Source organism: Lathamus discolor, chromosome 4 (genome assembly GCF_037157495.1).
Source record: "Lathamus discolor isolate bLatDis1 chromosome 4, bLatDis1.hap1, whole genome shotgun sequence".
In the NCBI taxonomy this organism is placed as follows: Eukaryota; Metazoa; Chordata; class Aves; order Psittaciformes; family Psittacidae; genus Lathamus; species Lathamus discolor.
Window position 1 is genome coordinate 88,494,559 of NC_088887.1, and position 26,871 is coordinate 88,521,429.

The 26,871-nt window shown below is 37.0% G+C and overlaps 1 protein-coding gene across 2 annotated transcripts in view; it reads left to right on the plus strand.

The window, feature by feature from the left end:
- The window catches only part of PCDH9 (protocadherin 9), a 726,934-nt gene that overhangs the window by 455,073 nt on the left and 244,990 nt on the right, over positions 1-26,871 (plus strand). For both annotated transcript variants that reach the window (XM_065678149.1, XM_065678148.1), the window contains one exon: positions 7,648-7,849. In XM_065678149.1, the coding sequence (XP_065534221.1) occupies positions 7,648-7,849 (202 nt within the window). The remainder of the gene's footprint in view (positions 1-7,647; positions 7,850-26,871) is intronic.

Here is a 26,871-nt window from a genome sequence, read left to right on the forward strand (position 1 = left end):
TTCAGAGTGTCCAATTAAAAAAAAAAAAAAAACCAAACCAAACCAAACCAAAACCAAAACAACAAAACTCAAACTGAACCAGACAAAAAAACCCTGAACACATAAAATCCAGTAAAACCCGGTAATACTTTATGGCACAAAGAGTTCAGTTTTCTGAAATAAAATGAAGGAATATCACTGCATAAGCAAAAAAAGAAAGTGATATTACTGCAACAAAAATATTACTAAAACCATAGGGTTTGACTGACAGTCTCTTCATTCACTTCATTCACTGTCTGTGCAAAACTAAAACACCCCAACCAGAGAGGCTGTTTGTTCTCCACATTTAAATGTGCTTGGGACCAGAAGGAAGTCACTTCCTCCCCAGTCAGTGGGTAGAATGTAATTGATAATGTTGTAATAGTTGATTAAATTTATGCATCCTTCTAACATATTACAGAGTAATTTACTGATTTCTATGAAATTTTAGTATTGCAAAACTCAGCAGAAGAAATCAAATGATTGTCTGGCATAACAAATATATTCTGAAATCAGTAACAACATTGTTACCTTAGGGGGAAAAACAAGTTAAATACCTATCCACTCCAGCTATTTATATGGGTAGCATAGTATGAAGATGTACCATGAAGATGCAGTAAGAATTGCTTTTTCTTTTTTCATTCTTAGTTTAGCCTGAGAGATTGATTGAAACCTTATCTATCTCCATTATCTTGGTTCTGTGGGGAAGATATCAAGATGGGCATGGAGAATGGATTATCCTGTGATGTAAGCAGGATCCTTGAATAAGGACTGTCATGGGGACTGCATGAGGGAGTTAAGTTTCGATGTTGCCAAAAAAAAACAAACAAACCCATTTCTCTTAGCAAATTGCAGGGATCTACAGCACAATTTGTAAATAACACAGAGTTAAGCCAGGATTACTGGAAGAAGCAAGAGTGGCTTTTACAAAGAAAGTAGAATGATTTTTATCTCAGATTCATATACTTTAAGCTTGAGAGAAACATGAAAGAAGAATATGTGTATAAGTGATCACTAAGCTACGTTATGCAAAGCCCTGTTTAAGGTGCTTTGTGGCCTTCCTGCAAGACACACGACAACTACACACTTTGAAAGAAACTCACGGTCCAGAAGTACATTTTCATTAAACTTTCCAATTTGGAAAATAAACGGTAGATTGTTGATTTTAGAAAGTTTACATTAAGTCAATCAGAACTGGAAAAAAAATATAACAAACTATTATTTATAAAACAAAATAGTAAGCAACAATATGTTGACACAAACACCTTGCCAGTTCTTTCTATGGTGCAAATACTTAGATGTTTTCTGTGTAAGTTTCCTGTTGTATTTTACTTTAAAAAGAATCTCCTTATCCTGGATCACACTCTTGCCACATTAAAAGATGCAGTTTGTGCTTCCAAAATACAGATTTAAGAGAAAAACGTGGTTTTATCTTAGGAAAAAAGAACAGTTTAAACTATAGTGCATTTCGTGGTGGTTTAAACTATAATTTAAAGCTTGGTGGTAACTAGCATATCTTTACTCTTCCCCTCTGAAACTTATTAACTGTCATTTTTGCGACTTCCATTTAAAAGTTTGATCTCATTTAAAATCAAAAAATCAAAAAATCAAAAAATCCATGTTTTAGTACATGAACCAAGTGACTTTGTTTTGGTCCTGTGAGGAACAAACTTTATCAAACAGAATTCTTCCACAGAGGAGCTCCAATAAAGCAATTTTTTTTTTTCCTGTGTCCTTACAACACTGTCTTACACTTTTGCACGAACATAATTTCAGAGTATTTATCTAATGGGTTTTTTTAAAATAAGTTTCTTCTCTGAAGAACTGAGTGGGTTTTAAATTTCACTGAAGTATTTCATGTATAGACTCTGTCTTCCATAAAGGTAAATTGTTTTCTCAAGTTTCTCTTTAAAGCCTCCTTTTCAACAATTTCCACAAGGCAAATATTCCCTTGAGGTTTTTTTTTGTTTGTTTGTTTGTTTGTTTGTTTTTCATTTGTTTTTTGTTTTAGTCTTTGTTTTTCCTTCACAATATTCCTTTGCCATCTTAACACAAAGTATGGCATAGTTGTTCAGAAAGCAAAGGGAAACAATTTTTTGTGGATGAAAAAATCTGCCTATCTGAAATAAAAGGTATGTCATGCTTGAATATGTATTCTGATACGCAAGAGCATGGCCCATTCTGTAAAGCTTAATTTGACTTTCTGTGAATTATATGTTTTGGTGACTTCTGCCTGTCTGGAAAATCAAGGACAAAAATCAAGGCTCTTAACTTACAACTATAACAAGCAGAGAAGAGGACATTTTGTTTAAAGTAGTGATTTGTAAACTCAGAAGCCAGCTCAGCTGATTAAAATTCCGCAGGTTCTATTTGCAACAACCCAGTGTAGAAATGTTTTTTTAATTATAGCTTGTTTTATAACAATGGATAGGATCTGTAGCCAAATCTGTCCCTTTGAGACATTCAGCAATGGAACAATAGTATAATTATTTCTTGCATCCCTGATTAGCAAAAACAATGCAATAGTTGTACAAAGCTTGAAAGTCTGGTTTTCAGAATAAAACAATCTCACCATGCAAAAGCTTCTCTTAATGCTGATCTCTGTAACTTGCTGTTTGATTCAAACCCATAATGGGAATGAAAATTTTAGAATATAACATACAATGGAAAGCACTGAAAAGTTTTTGAAAACCTGTTTTTATACTTCCTACATTAAAGTTCTGTTTCCAGCACAACTCGCAACTCATGTGCTGTAGGACATTTCGAACACTTGATATTACAGGACATGATGTTTCCTCTACTTCAGAATTTCAGCACTCAGGACCACAACATAATTTACTCTATCTACAGCCTACTTTCTGCCTGTGTATGAGGGTGGAAAATAAGGCAGCAAAAGTTATCTCACATGCAGTGCCCAAACCTCACTAGCATTGGTCCACCTTCTCTAGAAACCCATGCTGTGGTAAAATTCCTACCAATTATTTTGCTTAAGTAAGGCTTTCATTATTGTATCTTTAATGCTCTATGCCAATTTCAAAGCAATAGAACAAATAGAACAAATGCAATGTTTCATCAAGCACAGGTTCTACTTTTTTGTGCTTGATCTAAAAGATTAGGAATATTCCCCACCCTTCATCATCCATTCCTCCCATCCACCAAAGAGATCTTGTTGATATTGCATTTTCAAATACCACAGGTGTTACTTATATACACTAATTCTACAAATTAAAATTGGTAGAAAGTACTAGGTATGTGTTTGGTTTCATTGTAGCATGAAAGAAGCAGCTAGACCAGTTTCATGTGTGGTTGATTTGATATCATTTTGGTTGTTACTATGATTAAAGAAAGTATCAGCTGGCTGACCACCTGGTATGAAAACAGTGAAAAAACCCTGTGTTCCTATTATGCTTGGACTATCCTTTTATCAGCACCAGTTTGCTATCCTTTATCACCATCTAAGATTCAGAATTAATTCTTCTCTATACCTCTTGTGGGTGTGAAGTCATGCTTCACCTGGCTGAGCTCTGTTGAGTCTGCTGCAATAAGTGATTGAAAAAAGAGTGATTCCATGTAACTGGTACCAATTGTGGTCCTGTTTTCTAAATGCAGCCCAGGTTCAAAAACATGCTGAGACAAATTGTTCTGAATTATATATTGAAATTACTTTAACACAGGTTAAAGACCTATTATTTTGACTGAATTTTCCTTTCCATTTTGGGTTTCATATAACAATGATGTGATATATCCTGATTAAAAATAAAGACTGAATGTTTTTCAGGACCTGAAGAAAACCCATTTCTTTTTCCCTCACTAAATAATATTTTATGATTTAATATGTCAGAGATTTTAGACTTGAATTTTGTCCAAGTGTTGTGGACCTGAACCATAACCTCACCTCATGCTGTATATAATCCTGCATATGTTGTAGCATAATGAAGATTGTAATTACTTATTATAATTAGTACCAGTATTGTACCAACTTATTACTCAGAATAACTTGATTCCATCTTTAGGTTAAAAAAAAATAATTCAAAGCTGCATTTGGTTGCAAAAGGGAGAAGAGAAATACAGACATAGTCTAAACATGTTGTAGGATTCCCTTCTGAGGCAAGAATCCCTGATACAATAGTAGAGAAAAGAAATAAAATGTGAGGGCTCAAGTGAGGGGCTCGGCACTGAATCAGGACCATCCATCACAGCCTGTGTGCTGAAAGCCAGCTGCTGGGGGTGAGTGTCTGTACCCTCCCTAGACCACGTGTGCATGGTGTAGGAGTGTGGATTCACTGGCAAACTCCAAGCTGCACCAGCCAGCAAGTAGAAGGCACTGGGTTTGGGCAGGGGTATCAAGATGATGGAGGGTCTGTGCTGGTACCTGAGGGGACCTGTGAGTATGAGGTGCCTCTGGGACGAGTCTGTGAGTGCTGTGTGTGTGTGCAGTCAGCACCCAGCTGGACCAGCTGGAGAGTCAGGGACCTGTGGGGCTGGTAAGGAGGGCAGGGATCTGGGTAGGGGTGCTGGGCAGGGAGAGGGACGGTGCTGGTACTTGGGGAATCTACAAATGTGGATGTGCACATGAACCTAGGGAGTGTGGTGTGTGAGCTGCATTGGTGACCTTGTGCCTCTGCCAGACCAAGAGGAGGAGGGTATGTGGCTGGCTGTGCTGAGTCTAGTGTGAGTCCTGAATGTGGGTGCTGCTGAAAGCAGCGCCTGGTCTGTGGCTGGCTGTGTGTGTGTTTTGTGTATGTGTCTGGGATTCGTGCTGTTTTGGTACTGCGGCAGCTTTGCTAGCACAGAGGGGAAAGTGGCAGACATATCCTTCAGCCTAGGCAGAAACTCGTTCCCTGGGCATTGCGCTGGGCCCCAGTGGCCAGGCAGGAGAGTATTGGACCAGACAGCTAGAGGAGGTGGCCACATATCATATTACTCAACACCATCATAAACTCTCAGTAGACTGACAATCTTCCACTGTAATTAACATGATATGCCTAAACCTAAGTGTTTACTTCTAGTCTGTCTTTGTAGAAGGGGTTTTCCCCTCATTGTTTTGATGGCACAGGTTAGTCTACAGTTTTTTGACAGACTTGCTGTTCATTCGTCATCTCTGGAACTGGATCACTGTTTACTTGACCTTTAGATTTATAGTTTGGATTTACAAATTTACAGCGCTATCAGCAAAGAAGTTTCCAGTATTGGTGTTAGGCCTGTGCCACTTTATTGGCTGACTGGTCCCTGACAGTGTAGATTCAGAGCAGATTTTGACTAGTATGAGGATCTTTTGTTAGCCAAGGTCTTTATTTTTAATACATATATCATGAAACTAGCCATTTTTGTAATTATGTATTTTTCTTTTTGTTTAGGTGGTCAGTTAATTACAGGGGTTAATTATTTTGCAGAATCTTAAACTGAAATGTTCATGTCCTCCCTTACCTTAAGGATTTATTTCCTCAGTCGTTCATAATTTCTCAGAGTATTTTTAGTTAAAAAAGGAAAAGAGAATAATCTCCTTTTCCTGTGACTCTTGCAGATTTTCCTAGTGATAGAAATTCTTTGGAAAAACAGATCTCTAAATTTGGGTTACTGAAAATAAATGCAGAAAGAGAAGACTTTAAGCTCTGTAGTTAGCTATATTTCTATTTTGTTCATATTAAAAGGAAAATGCCTGCTAGCAATTCCAATAAAATTGTTCAGGGTGGAAATTCTAGAATGAAAAAAGCTGTAAGAATGTAAGAAAGCTAAAGCTTGCTTAGTGATAGTGTATAAAGTAATTGCATATAAACTTAGGACCTCTGTTGATGTAAATGAATACAACTCAATGACTGAGAGTATCTATTTGGTTTTGCTACTGCTGGATTCCAATCCTAAAGCTAGAAAAGGAACTTAAAAGAAAAATGCTAATTATAAAACCACAGCCAGGAGCAAGTAGTATTACATTTATTTCTATACTGAATTACACAGTAATCCAGAACTGACTTAATCAACTATCTGTGTCCACCCAAGGGAGATGAATAAAAAGAAACCTGGTAGAGGATATTGATCATCATATAAAATGGTAGCAATTATCATTAACAAATAGTTTTTAATAAGAAAACATACAGTTAGTACTATTAACTTGAGGTTTTCCTCATTAAAGAAAAAAAAAAAAAAAACCAAAAAGAAAAAAAGTCAGGGCCTGCCTGACGCTTTTTCCATTCATTTCAGGAAAACTTGCTTTAATTTTGGACACTTACAAGACACCTGATTTTAATTTCTTTAAAAAACTGTAATTCGTGGAAGATACCCGTATCTTCCTAATGCTCTTTTCTCTGCTGACTTTGTAGAAATCTGAATGTTTAGCTTAGATATAGCCCATAACTTTCAGATGGCTAATATTAGTAAGAAAGTAACCACTAAACTAAACAGTTATTAAGCTTAAGGCAAACTCTGTGAATCTTCTCTTCATTCTAAAACAATCTAGTTAACCAGACCACTCAGGCTCCCTGCTGCTGAAGCTGATTTTTGTGGGAAGATGTGCTTAACTTAATTTGGCCACTCTCTTGAGATACTCTTAAACTAGTTGTTTCCTCGGTTTCAAAGATGCAGTATTTTGATCCATGAAGACCTGTAATATTCTTTTCATGAATCCCACGGATGCGGTTGCTAAACAATTTGCAGCAGTGCTCTCGGCTCTGGAGCTCACAGGGAATCACTGTATCATTCTGTGGCTACAATTCACAAAGTCGGGTTATTTCTCCAGATGAGACAGGTTCAAATCAATAATGGTTAACTAATCCAAGTGTATACGGCAGGGTTTGGCGGTTGTTTATGGTGCGTTTTTTTCTTGAGGTGACTGTGGGTTTGGTTTTGATTTTTTTTTTTAATTGTATTTGTTTCTCATTCATAGTGTTTTTTGAACAAAGTATGACCTGCTTATTTTTCTTTCTCTTAAGAGAGTGAAATTTGCTCGTAACATCATTGCATTCTATGATTCTTTGTTGACCATTGTGATTGCACAGATATATTATCAATCCTAAATATTCATTTTAGTTTGATAATTGATATCTGTTAATTTCCTTATAGGCATGTATTTATATATCCTTCTATTCCTGCAAGATAACAAAATTTTGTATTGGTTTGTTTAACTTGGTGGACTTTTTTTCCAGTGTGAACGGTGATAGTACAGGTTTTAACCTCAGAAATATAGTCTTGCTATATTTTCTGATGTAATTAGCTTTTCATAACATAGTTTACAACAGCTTCGGCTTCTCAGAATTTTGATAGATCACACCTTTAAAATTCTGAGAAATATACCTAACTACTGAACACCTTCTTATAAGAAGCTTACTGAACACCTTCTTATGAGAAGCTTACTTACTTCACAGATGAGCGTGTGCAGACCTTTGAAATTTGGCTCTCCTGCCTGCCATCTTCCCTGGGTTGCTATAAAAGCAAGTTAAAAGAAAAAATACAACGCGCAAACATAATAACAATTGCCTCATATGCATTGCTAGGAATCCATTTGTATGTCAAAAAGTTAAAAAAGAAAAACAAAACAACCACAAAAAAAAAAAAACAAAGAAAAATTTAGAAAAAAGAAAAAAGTCAGGAGAACAGAAGAGCACTAATCAGTGTGTCCTGTGCTCTTCTTTGTAGTCCCAGCGTCGTGTTACATTTCACCTCCCTGATGGCTCCCAGGAAAGCTGCAGTGACAGTGGTCTGGGAGACCACGAGCCGGTGGGTGGTGGAACCCTGATCTCACACCCTCTCCCTCTGGTTCCGCCGCAGGACGAATTCTATGACCAGGCTTCACCGGACAAGAGGACTGAAGCTGATGGCAACTCTGATCCCAACTCGGGTGAGTCACCATCAGTGCTCTATTTATCTAAGTTGCTTTAGTAGTAACTTGGTTACTTTCTTTTTTATCCCTTTGAGCTCTGCAATGGTAGAGATGTTTTTAAGCATGTGCACAAATATTTGGTCATGTTAGTTCATAATGATTGTTAGGAAATAATGTAGTTTCCCTGAAGTGCATCATGTAATTTCAATGTAGAAATCCAGTGAGAAAAAACAACTGCATACTAATTGCACAGTAAGTGAGAACAGCTGGGCAAGGGCATCCTACAAGGTAACAAGCTTTTCTTGATGAATGCAGTGCTGTTGCTATTTAGTATTGGACACTGTTTTAGGAAAGTCATTCTAGATACAAAAGAGCAAGGACACAGAGGTGACACTATGTCAGACTAACACAGACAACAGTAAATCAGTGAAGCACTGAAAAATTTCAAGAATCCAAGTTTCTATTATGCACCTACAATTCCCCCTTCTAGCAACAAGAAATGTGGGGCTTCCTTGTTGGATTGGAATGGCATGATGTTCTGCTTTTCTGGAACTGTTGGATATGCATTTTCGTACAAATATATATCCAGTTTGATTTGGGAATTTCTGCCTTTCTTCTTCTTTCCTTCTCCTTTATATACCTCCTATATAATGCCTTTACATTATTCCAGTGCTTTCGTGACAGTCAGTACTGAACAATGAAGTGAGGTCTTAACCAATACTATGACTAGAATTTCAGAAACTGTGAATGGGCTGACTCTTGAGCAAGAATGTATGTCTACTTAAGCAAGTGAGGAGCTTAAGTGGAATTATCCTGTTAATTCTCTGACCACGTATGAGACATGTGAAAGATTTAACGAGATCAGAGAGGAATTTTAAGGCAGCATGGCGTATTGGCTGTGTTACATTGGCTTCACTGACTCCGAATTGCACATCTCTCCAAAATGTGATATAAAAATCCTCCAGGAGTTAGAAAAAATGGGCTGAGTAAACTTTATACCATGTTATTAAAAGTGTGGGTTTTAGAAATTTTGTCAAGCACATTGTGCAAACATAGTATATTAATCATGATTATCTATTCATACCTGATACACAGACTAGCAGATTAGTCAGAGTGACTAAGTGCTCCTAAAAGCTAAATGAAAAATTTTAATATGTCTGTGGGTACACCTGGTTTAGCATTGGGAATGCTAAATTTATGGCAAATTCATGAAAATCTAACCATCAATCTGTACTGATGATCAGTGAATTATTGAATTATAGGGTTTTCCACATCAGACTGAATTAGGACAGACATTGAAATAGTGCATTCCAGATCTCATCAAGTCTCACAAACTAAGAAGGGAATGATATGGTCATTACTGTGACAGAAATCATCCTAGGAAAGCCTAAGTCAGGAAGGGAGTGATGGCACCCATTAGATGAATTTGATTTTTATGTATTACTCAGTATCAAGCTATTGCCCAAGCATTGTGTCAAAAGTTATTTTGCTACTGGAGGCACAAAGTTTTGGAAGAGATGTGAAATGGATTTTTAAAGCAGTTTATGGTTATTGAAAATCCTGTGACAAATTTCAGAAGATAAAAATGCTAACTGGTTATTGGGAAAAATTACTTTGTGGATATTTACATGTGTTCATGGTTAAAATAACTGATATAGTATCATTTCAACATTGTATTCTTTGACACTTCTAAACTGAATTTCTAGTTCTATTTCAGTGAAATGTTAAATGGGTATATGTATTGGTAGATGGAGTTTCATTTCAGTGGCTGTTTAAGGATTGCTGCTTTTGAAAGTACTTGGGGCATGCTGAGGTAAAAAATACAGCTATAAAGTAAGGAATAAGTCTTAATGGAGAGTCATAGAGTTACCATGTACATGTATGACTGCTAGTTTTGGATTATAAATGTGGCAGAACAATATTTTATTTTTATTTTAAACGTTTCAACTGAAGAGAAAAAAATGCTTATGGGAACATTTTCTAATGATCTTCAAAAAAAAAAAAATCTACACTAAAACTAGAGATTTGTCCCACTGTATTTTTATGAAAGTTTATTCTAAGTGAAAGTTTGTTTCAGCTCACAGGAATATGATATTAACCTTGATAGTAAAGTCTTTGCCTCATGGTGAGAGCAATTTTGGTTAATAGCTTTAATGCTCAGTGAATTGTGTGATTTATTGTTGTACACTGTGAAGTTATATGGATAAAAATGCAGCCATTATATCTCAATATTAGTATGCTGCTATTTTAATTATATTTGAAGTGTAATCAAGGGCCAGGTCTTCAAAACCTGAAACAGGAAAAAAAAAAAAAAAGCTAAAAATCTTGATAACTTATTACACAAAGGCATGAGAAACACTATTGCCATATCTTCTTGCAATCGTTAGCTTCTACAGAGACACAAGAGCCACAATTATATGATTTAATGAAAGATACATACACAGTGAGAGTATATTCATCTAGCTAATTTTAAAATAGTGAGATCTAACTTGGGGAAACTGAAATGAAGAGAAGCACCAATGACACTAATATTGTCAGCTACATGTCTTCAGTGTGGTTTTGAAGGAAAGGTAAACGATAATTTTTTTAATATGAGATTTTAGAATCATATGTGTAGTCAAAGTCTGGTTTGTATCACTCAAAACTGTCTTCATTGTCAGAGGATTCTGATGTTAACCTGCCAGTTAGTTGCAACTGCCTGATATTTCACCTTTGTCTATTTACACCCTGATATGCTTTACAAAAATTCTTTCGTCAGTGAGCAACAATTTACCATGTTTAAAAACAACATAGCATTACAGAATGACACCAGCTCTGAGGTTTTATTATGCATTATTAAGTGATAACGACAACAAGTAAATCAAATTTACTACAGGAAGTCTCATTATTCAAGTGTCATGGTTATGATAATTTAATTTTGCATACAATATTGATTTTTAAGGCAAGCCTTGTGTATGTTACAACATCTTATTGCATTTAAATGCAGTGATTAACAACCTTAGTCTTTTCTTGCTGACCATGACTTTGTCAGATGCATGGGTCAATAGGAAGGGAAAGCAGCATGACATATTTGGCTACACTGTCACAATGATGACAAAAAAAGTAAATATTATAGTGTTGATTGTAAATATTATAGTGTTGAGAGTCCGTAAACAAACAAAACAAAATAAGGCACATGCTAAGAAAGAGATTCTATAATTTTCTGGAAACTAATGGCTTTGAAAAATCTGAACTGTGCTTTGGTGTGTGGAATGCTGACCTTACATGTTCTCCAAAGGCACAACATCTTCTGCATTTGAAAGGTGTGTATATAACAATTCCTATGAAAACTAACGGAAGATATCAGCTGATTAAAATTCTTTACCTTTTGTTGTTTCAGATAAGAATGCAGAAAACATAAAATTTCTTTAGGATCTAAAAAAAGGAAAAGGTTGCTGTAAGATTGTATTTACTGGCATGACTTCATAGCCTGTCTTATTACCAAAATTCCTGCTTTTAAATGATTTTAAATGTGCATATTAGGAAGTGCACGTTTAACTCAAATATCTTCTTTATCATCAGTTACAGAAATGTACAGCTGTCTAGTGTATTTTAATGTGGATTATTTCCTCAATAGTTACACAAAACTGTTTTTCTTTGCCAACAGTCAGGTGCAGAATGTTATTTTTCACTATTATATGTGTGGGTTTTGTAGACATAAAAAAACCAACCCACCATATTAGTGAGGAGTTTTTCTTTAGCTGTGGCTTTAGTAAAGATTGTCAGGGACTTAAATTTATATTGGAATTGTTAATGTAACTGAGGGTTTCATGCAGCAGAGCTGTGTGATAGAACTGTATGAAGAAAAAATGTGCCTCCTAGTGTAAAGAAGGGGAAAAATGCAGTTTAATGAAAATTCTTGATAAATCACATTTTGATAGCTGCAAGCTGTGGATGTGATTCATTTTTCTTCAAAGAGATAGAGGAATAGCATATATTTAGTAGAGTGTTAGATCTGCTCTAGGGAGAAAGCCTACTATGCACTGTGAATGAAACTATGCAATAATTCCAGTGGTTTAAAACCAGACAGGAATATGATATTTATGTCTTCTGTTGTTTATGAAACTACGCAAACACTTGCCTAATTTCTACACCTCATTAATAAGTGCTAACAATATATGTTACATGACACAAAGTGATATCTTTATAAAAGAAGTAAGGAGCTGTAGAAAAAATTGTAACAAAACCACTTAGTAAAAAGGATGACCTTCAAATTAAGCAGAATATTCTATTATGTCTTAAATTATTAATTACAAATTACAAAACAATTCCATATTCCGGGAAATAACTTTATAATGCTGTCTATCAATAATATTGTTTTGTGGATAGATTTTTTTATTTCCAGTACATTGAAAATTTTATGGATAAATGTGGCTGATAAATACCTTAGTTCCCACCTTTTAATAAACCTAATATTATGGTAGTTTATCCAACTGATGTCAGATGTATTAAATCATACTATAATTCCAGTAATAAGTAGGAATATGTTTGTGGCAGTGGTTTAATTATGATTAAAGTTCAGAGTAAAGGCAAGACTGTCTTGTATTACACTTGGTCATATGATAGGGTCCCATGTGGAGAAGCTAAGCTTTTCATGCAAAGAGCTTTGGTTTTACAGTGTCACTATCATTACACCCAGTGGGTGATGATGGTTTAACCTTGTGGGCATACCCTCTGCTTAATCCTGACTTTCATTTTAGTGCCTCAGAAGTTTGCTGTCTTACTTGGCAATATTGAAGTCCATAGTTGAACATCCTAAGGTGTAGAAAGAAATATTACTCTGTTAATGCTTAGCTGCAGATAAATCACTGTCCATAGTTATTCTTGTGTTTTTATAATATGAGACTCTATGTGAACTAAAATAGGAACATTTGCCTTTGAGTCATTTCTTCCATTTCATTAAAAACAAGTTCATACCTCACACGAATCTAACACTGTCACATTTAGCTACAGGCAAGTAGGAGTAAGAAAAACCGGAGTCGAGTTGTGAGTTAGCCTACTGAAGAGCTATAAAATAGTCTGAAGTCTGAAGTCTGAATTCAATCTTAACCCATGCCCTTCTTTCTTTAAAAAGATAAATAAAATCTGAAAGATATAAGAAGTATTGTTATCTTTTTACATCTCTTTGTTGCCTCATTACAGTGAAAATCTTAAAATTGTCGTAGTTTAGAAAAGCCATTGTGTTACATCTGTTCATGTTTGACTCTCTTTTCTCCCATGCCCCAAAGCTAATAGGAGTGTAAATCAGGATGGCATAGCTATTGAAAGGGCAGCAAGAGGAGAACTTGTCCTATAGCTTCTCTATGATGTGCACCTAATGCATCTGAACTTTCTGCTGCTGCTGCCATGCAAGATGAGTTGGTCCTCAGATCCTCAGTAGTGAGCTGAAAAGGCTAGATGGGGTATTTGGACTATTCAGACTCAAAAGAAAAATTTAGAAGGGTTGGTAGGATTAAAGGATGGGGAACGTTGCACATTAGGAGAAAGCTGGTGCCTGTGACAGCCATCTCTGTTGAAACCTAGGACAGTTTAAAACTACAGATCATTTGCCGGTGGTGCAAGCTAAGCATTACCTAGTCAAACCTCTGCCATAGCACAGTGCATAGAATTTCACACAAGGTTTCTTAAAGCAAGCCTGTATTTTCAAATAGTCCAGTGATCTATTTCATTTGATGTTTGTATTGGGTTTGCATGACAAGGTTGTGGGAAGTGGTGTCTGCAGGTGGTGCTTCTATGAGAAGAGACCAGAGGCTGCCCCCATGTTAGACAGAACCAAGTCCTGCTGACTTCTGAAAGACCCACTGCGGCCTGAAAATGCACAGCAGCTGGGAGAGAGGAGTAAGAAAAATGTGCTGCAAGCAGCAAGGTCAGTGAAGAAAGATGGGGGAGATGGTACTTCAGGCAGTGGAGCAGAGATTCCCCTGCAGCCTGTGGAGAAGACCATGGTGTCTGTCTCCTGCAGCCCATGAAGGAGTGCGCCCCAGAGCAGGTAGATGTGTCTCGAAGGAGGCTGTCGCCCTTGACAAGCCCATTCAGGAGTAGGCTCCTGGCAGGAACATTGGCCTCTTGGGACCCACTCTAAAGCACTCTGTTCCCAAAGGTCTGCACCACGTGGAAGGACCCATGCTGGAACAATTAGTAAAAGACTGTATTGTTTAGAAGGGACCTCATGTTGGAGCAGGGGAACAGTATGATGTTGGTGTCCATAGTTTAGACATGGTGTTCAAATCACCTTTATCTGTGATAAACTGGTTAGTTCTCTGTAGGATTTTGAATGTTGCAATATTTTGCTCTTAAGAACATTTTTCTTTCTTTTTTTCAGTGTTGGTCCCATACCTGGCCAGAACAAAAAATAGTGAATCATCCAGGCCTTTTAACACATTTGCAGATAAATGACATAGTTAACAGTTTCAAGTTAAATATTCACTACAAGAAAAAGAAAACATAACTATTCCAAATCACAGACTTTTGAAAATCAGTTTCTTTATTTATCATTCATTATTTTGACCTACGTGGGTACTTTTCCATGCAACTGTAATGTTTAGCAGTAGAATAGGAACAGCTTTTTCTATTCTTAGACACTTTCCATGGGAAATAAAAATAAAAAGCACAACTGAATGCATATATCTTTAATCATAGTTAAGTGTATTAGAAGGGCTTTATTAGCATTCTAGCAGCTTGATGAGATGATTATATTTGAGACAATGCACCTTTTAAAAGTGTGATAATATGATTATAGAATCATAGAATAGTTAGGGTTGGAAAGGACCTCAAGATCATCTAGTTCCAACCCCCCTGCCATGGGCAGGCACACCTCCCACTAAACCGTGTCACCCAAGGATCTGTCCAGCCCAGGCTTGAACACTGCCAGGGATGGAGCATTCACAACTTCCCTGGGCAAAAGATTCCAGTGCCTCACCACCATTAACAGTAAAGAACTGCCACCTTATATCCAATCTAAGCTTCCCCTGTTTAAGTTTTAACGCATTACCCCTTGTCCTGTCAATACAGTCCCTAATGAAGAGTCCATCCCCAAAATATTTATAGGACCCCTTCAGATACTGGAAGGCTGCTATGAGGTCCCCACGCAGCCTTCTCTTCTCCAGGCTGAACAGCCCCAACTTTCTCAGCCTAACTTCATACAGGAGGTGCTCCAGTCCCCTGATCATCCTCGTGGCCCTCCTCTGGACTTGTTCTAATAATTCCATGTCCTTTTTATGTTGAGGACACCAGAACTGTACACGATACTCCAGGTGAGGTCTCACGAGAGCAGAGTTGAGGGGCAGGATAACCTCCTCATTTGGATGCAGCCCAGGATACGGTTGGCTTTCTGGGCTGTGAGAGCACACTGCCAGCTCATGTTAAGTTTCTTGTCCAGCAAAACCCCCAAGTCCTTCTCCGCAGACTCTGAATCTCTTCTCTGCCCAACCTGTAGCTGTGCCTGGGATTGCTCTGAGTGTAGGTGTAGGACCTTGCACTTGTCAGGGTTAAACTTCATGAGGCTGGCATCAGCCCACCTCACAAGCATGTGAAGGTCCCTCTGGATGGCATTCCTTCCCTCCAGCGTATCAACCGAACCACACAGCTTGGTGTCATCAGCAAACTTGCTGAGGGCGCACGCAATCCCACTGTCCATATCTCCAGCAAAGATGTTGAACAAGACCAGTCCCAACACCGATCCCTGAGGGGAACCACTCGTTCCTGGTCTCCAGCCAGACATTGAGCCATTGACTGCAACTCTTTGTGTGTGGCCATCCAGCCAGTTCTTTATCCACCGAGTGGTCCATCCATCAAATTGATGTCTCTCCAATTTAGAGACAAAGATGTCATGTGGGACAGTGTTGAACATCTTGCACAAGTCCAGGTAGATGACATCAACTGCTCTACCCCATCCTTCAATTCTGTAGCCCCATCATGGAGGGTCACCAAATTGGTCAGGCAGGATTTCCCCTTAGTGAAGCCATGCTGGCTGTCACCAACCACCTTGTTTTTCATATGCCTTAGCATGCCTTCCAGGAGAATGTGCTCCAAGATTTTGCCAGGCATAGAGGTGAGACTGACTGGTCTGTAATTCCCCGGGTCATCCATTTTCCCCTTCTTGAAAATGGCGGTTATGTTTCCCTTTTTCCAGTCATTGGGAACTTCACCTGACTGTTTGTTGTTATTTGTGTTAGGGATAGGCTGGAGAGTATGGAACTCTAATTCCTCTTGCTTGTTCCCTGTGCTATGGGCATTTGCATGGAGGCATCTGAGCCGAGCTCCAAATGAAGCCGGCTCATTGGCTGGAGTGGCTGGAATATCTCTACGTTGCTCCGAACATTTATTATAGGTACTGGCAACTGACTGGGTGTGTTGGGATGGAATGATGCCCCCCTCCCCCAACACATGTAGTTTAAAGCCTCTTTGACAAGCCTGGCATGCCTCCTACCAAAAACACTCTCCCAACAGCTGCACCAACCCCTAGTAGACCTGACCTCCCAAGTTGAGTCCCATGTTCTAAATACCCAAACCCCTGACTATGGCACCACCCTTCTAACCATTTATTAACCTAGCAAATTCTCCTAGCCTTTTTAAGGTCCTCCCCTTTATCTGGGAGAGTTGATGAAAAGACAATCTGAGCTCCAGAGTCCCTAACCACCTCTCCCAGGGCTCTCTAGTCCTTCTCGATGTTCTCTGGGCTACTGCTGTCTATACCAATAGCACCCACATGGATCACTAGAAGTGGGTAATAGTCAGTGGGACTTACTAGAGCAGGCAGCCTCCCTGCAACATCCCTGCTCAGTGCCCTTGTAAGCAACACATCTACCTTGAGAATGGCAGCAATATTTGTTTAAATTTTTTGAGGTTTCTTTTCCTGAAATTCAGTGAAAGTTATTATTGCCAGCTATGATTTTTTGCTACATTGATACTAAGATTTATTTCCTGATGTTTCACATTCTGTTTCTAGTGGAGTCTTAGCAGTGCAACTCCTATTCACAATGGCAAACTTTTAGTTATTTAAAAGAAAGGTCATATTTGTGAGAACACATGGGTTAGGTATAGCATGGAATTGTCAATTTCAGCACTGAAGTGGTTGCAAATTCCAAGTAGAATTAGAATTGCCAATTGCTTCAGAGAGAAGTAACTCCATACAGTAGGAATAACCCCATTGCACCATCACAGACTTGGACCAGATGAATTAGGAAGTAGGTTCTCAGTAAAAGAACTGGGAGCCCTGGTGGGCAACAAACTGCCCATGAGCCTGAAATGAATCCTTGAAGAAAAGGAAAAAACCTCCTGGACTACATTAGAAAGAGTATTGCCAGCAGATTGATGGAGATGATCATTCCCCTCTGCTTAGTATTGGTGAGACACATTTGAAGCGCCAAGTCCAGTGCTTGGCTTCCCAGTATGGAAGAGAAATGGAAATATGGAGTGAGTCCAGCGAAGGCCTACAAAGGTGATTAAAGTATTAGAGCATCTGTCACTTGAACAGATGCTGAGAGAAATTGCACTGTTCATCCTGAAGAGGAGAAGGCTTAGAGAGGATTATTAAAGTGTAAAAGTATATGATGGGGCATGAGGAAGGAGAATAGAGATAGAGGCAGACTCTTCTAAGTGGTATACCAAATGAAAGAAGGGGCAATAGGGACAAACTGAAATACAAAGATATTCCCTTTAAACATAATGAAAAGAAACCAACTCACTCACACTTTCTTACTCTCGGGGCGATAGAACTCTCTACCAGGTTTCCCAGAGAGATTGTAGAGTTCCCATGCTTGGATATTTTGAAAACTGAAGTGGACATGGCTCTGGTTGACCCTGATTTGAGCAGGGAGGTTGTACTAAACAATTTCTAGATGTCCCTTACAATCTCAAACATTCTTTGATTCTAAAATCATAGAATAGAGTCATAGAATCATAGAATGGTTAGGCTTGGAAAGGACCTTAAGATCATCAAATTCCAACCCCTCTGCCATGGGCAGGGATGCTTCACCCTAGATCATGTTGCCCAAGGCACTGTCCAGCCTGGCCTTGAACACTGCCAGGGATGGAGCATTTACCACTTCTTAGGGCAACTTGTTCCAGTGCCTCACCACCCTAACAGGAAAGAACTTCTTCCTTATATCTATCCTAAACTTCCCCTGTTTAAGTGTGAATTCATTACTTCTTGTCCTATCACTACAGTCCCTGATAAAGCGTCCCTCCCTGACACCTCTGTAGGCCCCCTTCAGATGCTAGAAGGCTGCTATGAGGTCTCCATGTAGCCTTATCTTCTCCAGGCTGAACAGCCACAACTTTCTCAGCCTATCTTCATATGTGAGGTGCTCCAGTCCCCTGATCATCCTTGTGCCCCACCTCTTGATTTGCATCTACAGTTCCATGTCCTTCTTATGTGGAGAACACCAGAAATGCACACAATACTCCAAGGGAGGTCTCACAAGAGCAGAGTAGAGGGGCAGGATAACCTCCTTTTACCTGCTGGTCATGCTCCTTTTGATGCAGCCCTGGATACGGCTGGCTTTCTGGGCTGCAAGCACACACTGCCGGCTCATGTTCGTTTTCTTATCAACCAACAGCCCCAAGTCCTTCTCCACAAGGCTGCTCTGAATCTCTTCTCTGCCCAACCTGTAGCTGTGCCTGGGATTGTTTTAACTCAGGTGTAGGACCTGGCACTTGTCATGGTTAAACTTCATGAGGTTGGCATCAGCCCAACTCACAAGCGTGTCGAGATCCCTCTGGATGGCATTCCTTCCCTCCAGCGTATCAACTGAACCACACAGCTTGGTGTCATTGGCAAACTTGCTGAGGGCACACTCAATCCCACTGTCCATGCCACCGACAAAGATGTTGAACACGACAGGTCCCAACACTGATCTCTGAGGGACACCTCTTGTTACCGGTCTCCATCTGGGCACTGAGCCATTGACTGCAACTTTCTTCATGTGACCATCCAGCCAATGTAATACAGATGTGAAGAAAGATGGAAAGAAAAAATCTGTATTCACTAAGCTATTGGTTTCTGATGTGCTTGCCTAAACATACAGTGTAGTGCCATTTATGATAACATAGAATGCACATACATCCATATCTGACATATATGCCACAAGAACTATTTTCTATAGGAATGCAGGAAGCATAATGAAAGATATCTGAAATTACACCAAAAATAATTATAGGGCAACTATATTAAGACTCAATAACTACACTAGCTTGCCTAAACGCTCTTTACATAATAAAATACAGACCATGCTGGGCTTGATAAGAACATGATAAAGGAATAAGACCAATGGTCTGTCTCGCACCATACTTTGTGTGGGCAGTGGAAGAAGCTATATATGAGAAGTACTTTTAGCTCCTAAGTTAGGTATCTGAACTTCATCTAGCACATTTCATAGAGAAGAGTTCCAGATGTTAATGATGGAACTCAGCTCCATATCATAGTCTCCTGAATTTGGATGCTTACACGTAAAGATCTAAAACTTCATCCTAAGCGTCTAAGATCCCTTTTTAATTTCTTGATCAATAAAGCTTTAATGTTATCTTAAAGGAACTACTAAAAAAAGGTTGGCTAAATTTTCATTTTAGAGTCCATTTACAGTATTTCTATTGTGAAATAGGAGTATAATAGCAGCTCAAACACCAAACTTATATACAGACATTTGGGATTAATTTAGCTCCAGAATGTAGACGCTACTTAAAATACCCTGAGGTTACCTACCTGTTGTTAACTACACTGCTTTCTTTCACATTTGGTATCCACATGCAAATATCTAGGCACCCCAGGATATTTTTAAACTGGCCTTGCACATGAATTGTTAGGCAGCAGCAGTGAGGTTTAGGTAGAGATTCATTCAAGAAGTTAGCAAATTTAGTTAACTAATTGCAGGTGTTATATATGTAACCTCTTTATGGATCTATAACTCATTCGGATGTGAGTTAGGTAGTCTGAGCTCCAATTGTAGTCATTGAAGACCTAGTCAGTACCATAACTGAGTCTAGACACCCATTCAGTTGGGTGTCTAATTCAGTGTGAGAGGCATAGTTTTCCAGACTATACTGACTAGATTGCCATTGTGTATAGGGGAAGCTTAGACACCTAAGTTTAGCTGATTTCATAAAATCCAACCTTCTTTTTGTGAGATGAATCCCAGCTGTTCTTGTTGCTAAGGGAATATTCTTCTCTTTTGGGAGATTTAACAGTCTTTCTAACCTACCAGCACATGACATTTTTCAAAGGAAAATGATTTTTTTTTAATTTCCTGCCTCATTTTTACAGTACTAATTAAATGCAAATACCAATTTACATACTTTCCTTTTCCTCTTTTTTGGTATAACTTCAGCTAAAACATGGTATCTTTTAACACACAGTCCTAAAGAATAATTTCTAATATTTTTGTTCTGTAATCCATTTTTCTCCCACCAAACAACCACCAATTATTGTGTGGTAAATAGTATAAGTCTCATGCCATTTTGAAAAAATAGCATGTCTTGAAGTGAAGATTTTGCATTTTGACTGTCTCTTTAAGAATGTCCTTATGGGACATTCCTGGAAACCAGTCACAGGATATTGAGTTCCTTCCTTAAAGCAATTGGCTTGATAAGATATTGCTTTCCAAGAAAGAAGCCTAGTCCTTCGGTAGAAAAAAATGTGTTATCTTCAGAAACATCATTAGATGTCAGTGTCTTCAGATTTGACCTAATCTTATCCATAGACTACGCATTCATTTTGTTTATTATGCTTATTTTATGGCTTTGCAATTTTGCTTTTATCAGATTTTATGTTTGCTTCTTTGTTGTAAATCTAAGGAGAAGTCCATGCATATGAAGGGAAGTTCTCTGAATAAGATCTGAAAGTTATTTGTTATATGGATAATTAATAGTCTATTTTCTTTCAAATATTTACCTTCCCAAGGAACGCTTAATGTTTCTCTGCATAAACTTAATCTGTTTGTTTTAAACAAGAGAAGGCGGAGGAAAGATGAACTAAGTAAACTGAAAACAAATAAGGGATGATATTTGCAGTCTAAAACATATATAAGTAAACCTTCTGAAAATAGAAATAACAGTTGAATCTCTTTTCTAAAGCTTTATTCCCTTTCATACTAATACAGGTAAATACATGTTAGAATAAGACATGTAGGGAGAATGAAAATAGGAATAGAACACTTATTTTGTTCACCAGGCACAACATCTTACATTTGTTTGTTCTTTGGTTGTAAGGTGAAGGCATGCCTTCCAGAGAGAAATCATCCAGAAGTGATAACATCATAAACGAGCTAACTTAGGACATATTTACCTTTGGCAAGGAAAGGTAAAAGGGAAAAAAGAGAAAGCCTGAAACCCTGGGGGGTTTCCCATCTGCAATAAAATACATAAATAGAGACATAAATAATACTTTCACTCTCAGGAAGGTTAGAATATTTTGCAGGTTTAGCAAAAAGATTTTCAACCCATGTTACATCAACACAAAAATTTCAAAAATGTTATTCTTTGCTTAGTAACATCTGGTCATCTTTAGGAATAAGTAGAAATAAATATTTTCTTGCTTATACCTACATATTACTTTTATACCTTAGTAAGTGTGGTTATAGCTACATTAGCAACTAATATACAGAACAGTAGGAACAGACCTGAGTGCAAAGCAGCTGGTGCTGAGATGTTTACTGTGTATACTCCTGTGCGATTTACTATGAATGCATGTGGTCCCATGGCCTGAATGCCCATTAATTACTGAAGAATAATTCTGGTTTCATTTCATCCAAAAGGAATCCCATACTTGTGTTCCAAAGGGACTCCACAACACAAACACGCTTGTTTCAAGTGGAGATGTCTGGGAAATTCTTGTCACATGTACACTCCCAAATGTCAATGTATCCATACTGTTTAATAATGTGTTTATTTCCCCATGGGCCTACTCTCCTATCATTTTAAAGAAATTTAATTACAGAACTATCATCTAAATACTGCATGCTTAAATATTCTCAGCGTATTTATGGTGATTTTAAAGTTCTTCACCCTGAAAAATACACAAAAATGTCATTTTCAAGATAAAACTTGAAATTAAATGTTATGTGTGTACCATTTAGGAGAAGGATTCTTTTTGCTTTCTTGGTGATATGCCCAATTACTCTTTCAGATTAGATCTGTGTTGTCTCCAAAGTCCAAAGAACATTTTTAAGTTCACTGAAAAAGATTGAATAACATCTTCCTTTTACTTTAGCCCCACTAAATAGTACTGAAGTATTTTATTGTGTAGCTGCATTTATGGAAAAATGTCATGTAGATAGCTGTTGAAGGCATACTTTAATATCAAGTAAAAGCATCAGTTATAAATGATTCATCCATCTGAAGTAACTGGAAAAATATGAAAAACTTCTTAGCTTTATAATCATTGCATATTTTTAAATCCAAAAAAACCTCATGGTGTGCATGTTTATAATTTTACATGTACTTTATTTTTGCTTATGTAAAATATATGTATGACTGACATTACAGTGTGATTGACCAGTTTTGATGTTTAGCTTTTACTGAATATTAACAAATCTTTTTCTGTTAAAGAGCAGTGTTCAATTACTGAATTTAAGGGAAAGCAATTTGGTAGTCAAAGCACATAAATTGTTGCAATTTAAAATGTATTTTAAATATGCAAGCACATATTTCAATATTGCCAGAGACATACTGTAACACAGCAAAGGTATAAAGAATTGATTTTCAGTAGACCAATACAATTTGGGTGTTTTGGGGTTGGTTTGTTTTTTTTTTTTAATATATTGGGTTTACAAAATTATAACAAAAGAAGCTGGTTTTAATTGGTAGTGTTATTGTAAGGCCCCTGAAAACCCAGCCACTTATGAGTTGTGAGTGTGTATGTGATCTGGCAAGCACAGTATAGTCATTAACTAATGGATTGTAGCTATAGTCGTTCAGTAAAAATATGTAGGTGGTTGGTAGTACCATCGTGTTACCAGCAATTTTAAAGTCATTTGTAGGTTAGCTTGTGAAATTAAAAGTCTAATCAAAAATTTTGCTGCACTGCTGCCTTTTTCAGCTGATTTAACTGCAGATTCCTTGAATCATTCAGAAGAAGAAACAAATGATTCAAAAAACAATCATCCATACCACAGTGGATTCATTGTTTGAATGATAGTTTTACAGTTTATATATTTATTTTAATGAGAAATTAAAAGAATAGTATAAAGTAATTCCTTTGTACCATTACTCGAGGTCTATTTTTTATATACTATACACACGTCCTTTATTATTGCTTCATTAGGAATGAAAATCATACATTTTTCAATTGTCAATAGACAATAATAAATTTTTATTTTCAAGAGCAACTACACTGTTTAGAGACACATGAAACCTATTTTTTTTCAGAAAAGTGAAAATATCTAACATATGTTGCAGATGAATATAGGTCACTGTGCCGGCTGTAAAAAATAAATATAATATAAATATATGCATATATATGCATACTGATATGCATCATTTTAACACGTTCAGCTAGGGTAATGAGATGTTCAGATAATCTAGGTGTTTACTAATTATACTGACCTCTGGTTACTCAAGTTCCCTTCAGCATTTAAAGATATATCATGACTGATCTTAAAGATGGATGTAGTTAAAAATAATGTAATGCATCTTGATACTCTTAATACTCTGTGCGGTCTACTCAGACTCTCGTGGTCACATTTTCAAGAAACTCTACGTAGGAGCTCCATCTCACAAGCTCTATTTACGAATAAATGGACTGCTGTGTTAGGCTGTGTCTGTCCAGTTAATCTCCCAGAAACCTAAAAAAAATAGGTTTATGCATACTTCATTTTCTAGCCTATATGAGTCATACCTCTCAACAGAACAAAATACTTTGGTGTTAAAGAGTGTATTTAATACTCACATTCTATCCTGAAAGTCAGACAGCATTTTTGAGCTACTTTCTGCATAAATGGCAGAAGAGGTCATGTCCGAAGAGGGAGACAAAATGAAAAAGACAACTTTTGAGAAACTTGTGAGTTTATCCATATTATTTTGCAAACAATGACAATGTTATTATAAAAAAGTTATAGTTTGTAAAAAGTCTGGTTAAACAAAAAATAATAAAGGTTCATAGAATCGCCAAATAGTAAGCTGTTTTGCATGCTTTATTAGCTTTTGGGCTTAAGATCAGCAGCTGGTTCTTCAAGAACATACTTGAATAAATAAATCTTTATGAAAATAATAGTTAAGGAAACATTTAAGAAATTAAAGTGTGATCTGTTGGAAGATATCTTAGCACAAAAGAGACTCATGGGCCAGAGTCTTCCATTTTTGGAGAAACATTTTCTGTGACCTTTTATAAATCTGTATCTCTCTCTTGCTTGCTTGTTTAATTTCTGTCTAATTTAGTTCAACTGATGTGAGTCTCCACACACTAAAAGGCTAAATCCTGAGGGCACTGTACGTTGATATCTGTCTATATTTTATTACTTTCATTCATAAATCAAGTATCAAATACAAGAAAAAGTGTATTTATTTGTCAATGGATCAAGTCCAGAAGTGACTGTTGCCTACACTATTGCGCAAGTTCAGGGAAAGAAATATAGACAGATTAGACTATGATTAGTGGAAAGGCAGAGAAAGGAATGTCTTGAAAGCTGATAGTAAGCCGTACGCATGGTATATGGAAAATGGAGTGCCGGGGAAATGACATTGGTACAGGTAGTTTTTCCATCTACATGGAAACATTTTACCACTGCTCTGTGCTGCTCAGAAAGCTGTTCTATTTATGGCTCAAAAATGTCCATGAATCATTCTGTCAGCTGAAAAATCTTCAAGGGAAGAATGCTTGTCCTCAGAAGACTGCAAAATTCCAGAGCAAACTAGAAAACAAACCAAATTGAGAAAGAGAGCACTTAGCTGGGGGAAAAGATGAGTGCCGTATTGCCTAATTCAACCTCCTTCCTTTTTGGTCTTGTTAAATGTTTGCTTATATCAAGATACCAGCCTATTCAGCGTCGTATTCTGTTACAAGGTATATGGCAGCTCATAAATCTTGCAGTTCACTGACAGCAGTGTTCTACTTTTCTATCTTGCCCATTAAAATCTATTTAATCAGGTTGAGGCTATTAGATCTGAGGAGCATGTCTAGACTAGCCAATGGTGTTAAGCTGTCATGGTGCCAGATGTAATGCTTAAGAGTAGATAGCACTGACCTCCAAAATATTGAGGAAATACTTGCACGTTATATGTCTCTGCTAACACTAACAGTAGTATAAGAACAGAGTTTTGGTTGTATTTTGTGGGTTCTTTCTTTTTTTTTTTCCTTCACATATATCTGGTATTTGTCAAATATGTACAATTTCTATAAATTATGTTCAGTGCATCCAAAATTAAAGTATAATTCATAAGCAAGTAAATCTGTAATGGGCAAGTATACAGTGATATATTCAGTCTCAGGAAAATATAGTAAAGATTCAAAAATACTGTTATAGTTTCTTTTAATAAATTTGGCACATATTACTTCTTAGCCCAGATTAAATAATTGGATCATTTAAATTATCTTAAAGAATGAAAAAATGCAAATCTCTTTTCCACTGGAACAGATATTTGACTATAAACTGGAGCTTAGTGTCTCTCTAAGTCATTAAGAGTGTTTCTTTTTTGATGGAGTATATTCCACAGCTTTGATAATTTGAATCAGCCAGTCACAATCAAAAAGGGTGGATTGGTGTAGCTAGTTTATGTTCCTGGTCGATACTCCAGTAAAATCCCAATCTAAAATGATTGAGAGATGAACAATTTAAAAAGAAAAAACAAAACAAAACAAAACAAAAACCCAAAATAAATCATAAAAAATAATCTTGAGCTTCTTCCTATAGTTGAGGATCAGCTTTACTGATTAGATAATCTACCTTCTGAAAGGTTTGTCAGACTAAGCCATTGATCTGTTCATTAAATGGCCAAACTGCAGGCAACTTGAAAATAGACCTTTCTATTGTAGTAGTTGGTTGCTCTCAATAATAGAAACTGGACATTTTTAATTTGGAGAGAAAAGTAGAGATATTCATTGTTGGGCATTTGTTTGTTTTTTCCAAGGTGCTACCTGTTCAGGCAACACATGTGAGAAAAGTTATCCTTATCTGTCAATGTAAGCACATTTGTTTGATGGTCAGGAGTAAAAATTTAATTAGTGTAGACATCTAAACTTCCAGCCATGTGTGCACAGACATACAGGGATTTTTCTCCTTCTGTATCAAATGCCATTTAAGGAAGCACCAGGATGATCAGCTAATTATGAAGCACTATGTTTATTTCTAAATCTGTTTTGCATAGTATGTTCTTTGATATACTGTACTAATAATTTCTGTTCAACCATACAAAGTGTAATAAAGAATGAGTACCTTATCTATTGCTGTCTCCTTTCTGCTCAAATCTTTTCATGAAAGTCTCTTATAAAACTTTACCACTTACTGCCATTTCAGCTCTTCCCAAGTAACACTTTTACACCATAAGGGTAAAGACATACCAGTTTTATCTTCATTAGCATGTTATGCGATAAACAAATTTGGCATGCAAGAATTTCTCTGTGTTAAGATGAAATCAATCATTAGACTAAATTTTGCTGCACTACAAATACACATTTCAACCTATTGAATTTATTATCTAGTATCTGTGGGCAGTGATTAGCAGTTTTGCTCATTATCGGTCTGAACCTTCTACATAAATCCTGGCCTCAAATTGTGTGATAGTTCCCTGAACTTTTTTTAACCTTTCTGGCTCAAGTGTTTCAACTAGATTTTTAAAAGATAAATATTTCATTTTTAATGTTTAAGCTTGACTGTAAATCAGAAAAATATATGAAAGATTCCCTGTAACTGCATAATGTTTCTCATTACTCAGCCTGACTTTATGTTATGAAATGAGTGTGTACATCTTTATTCCGCTAAATACTTGTATTTTTCAACCTCATTCACTCAATATTTTCTGCCCCTTCCTTTCCCCTCCCCACCTCCTTTCTCCCACTCCCCATTTTTTTTTAA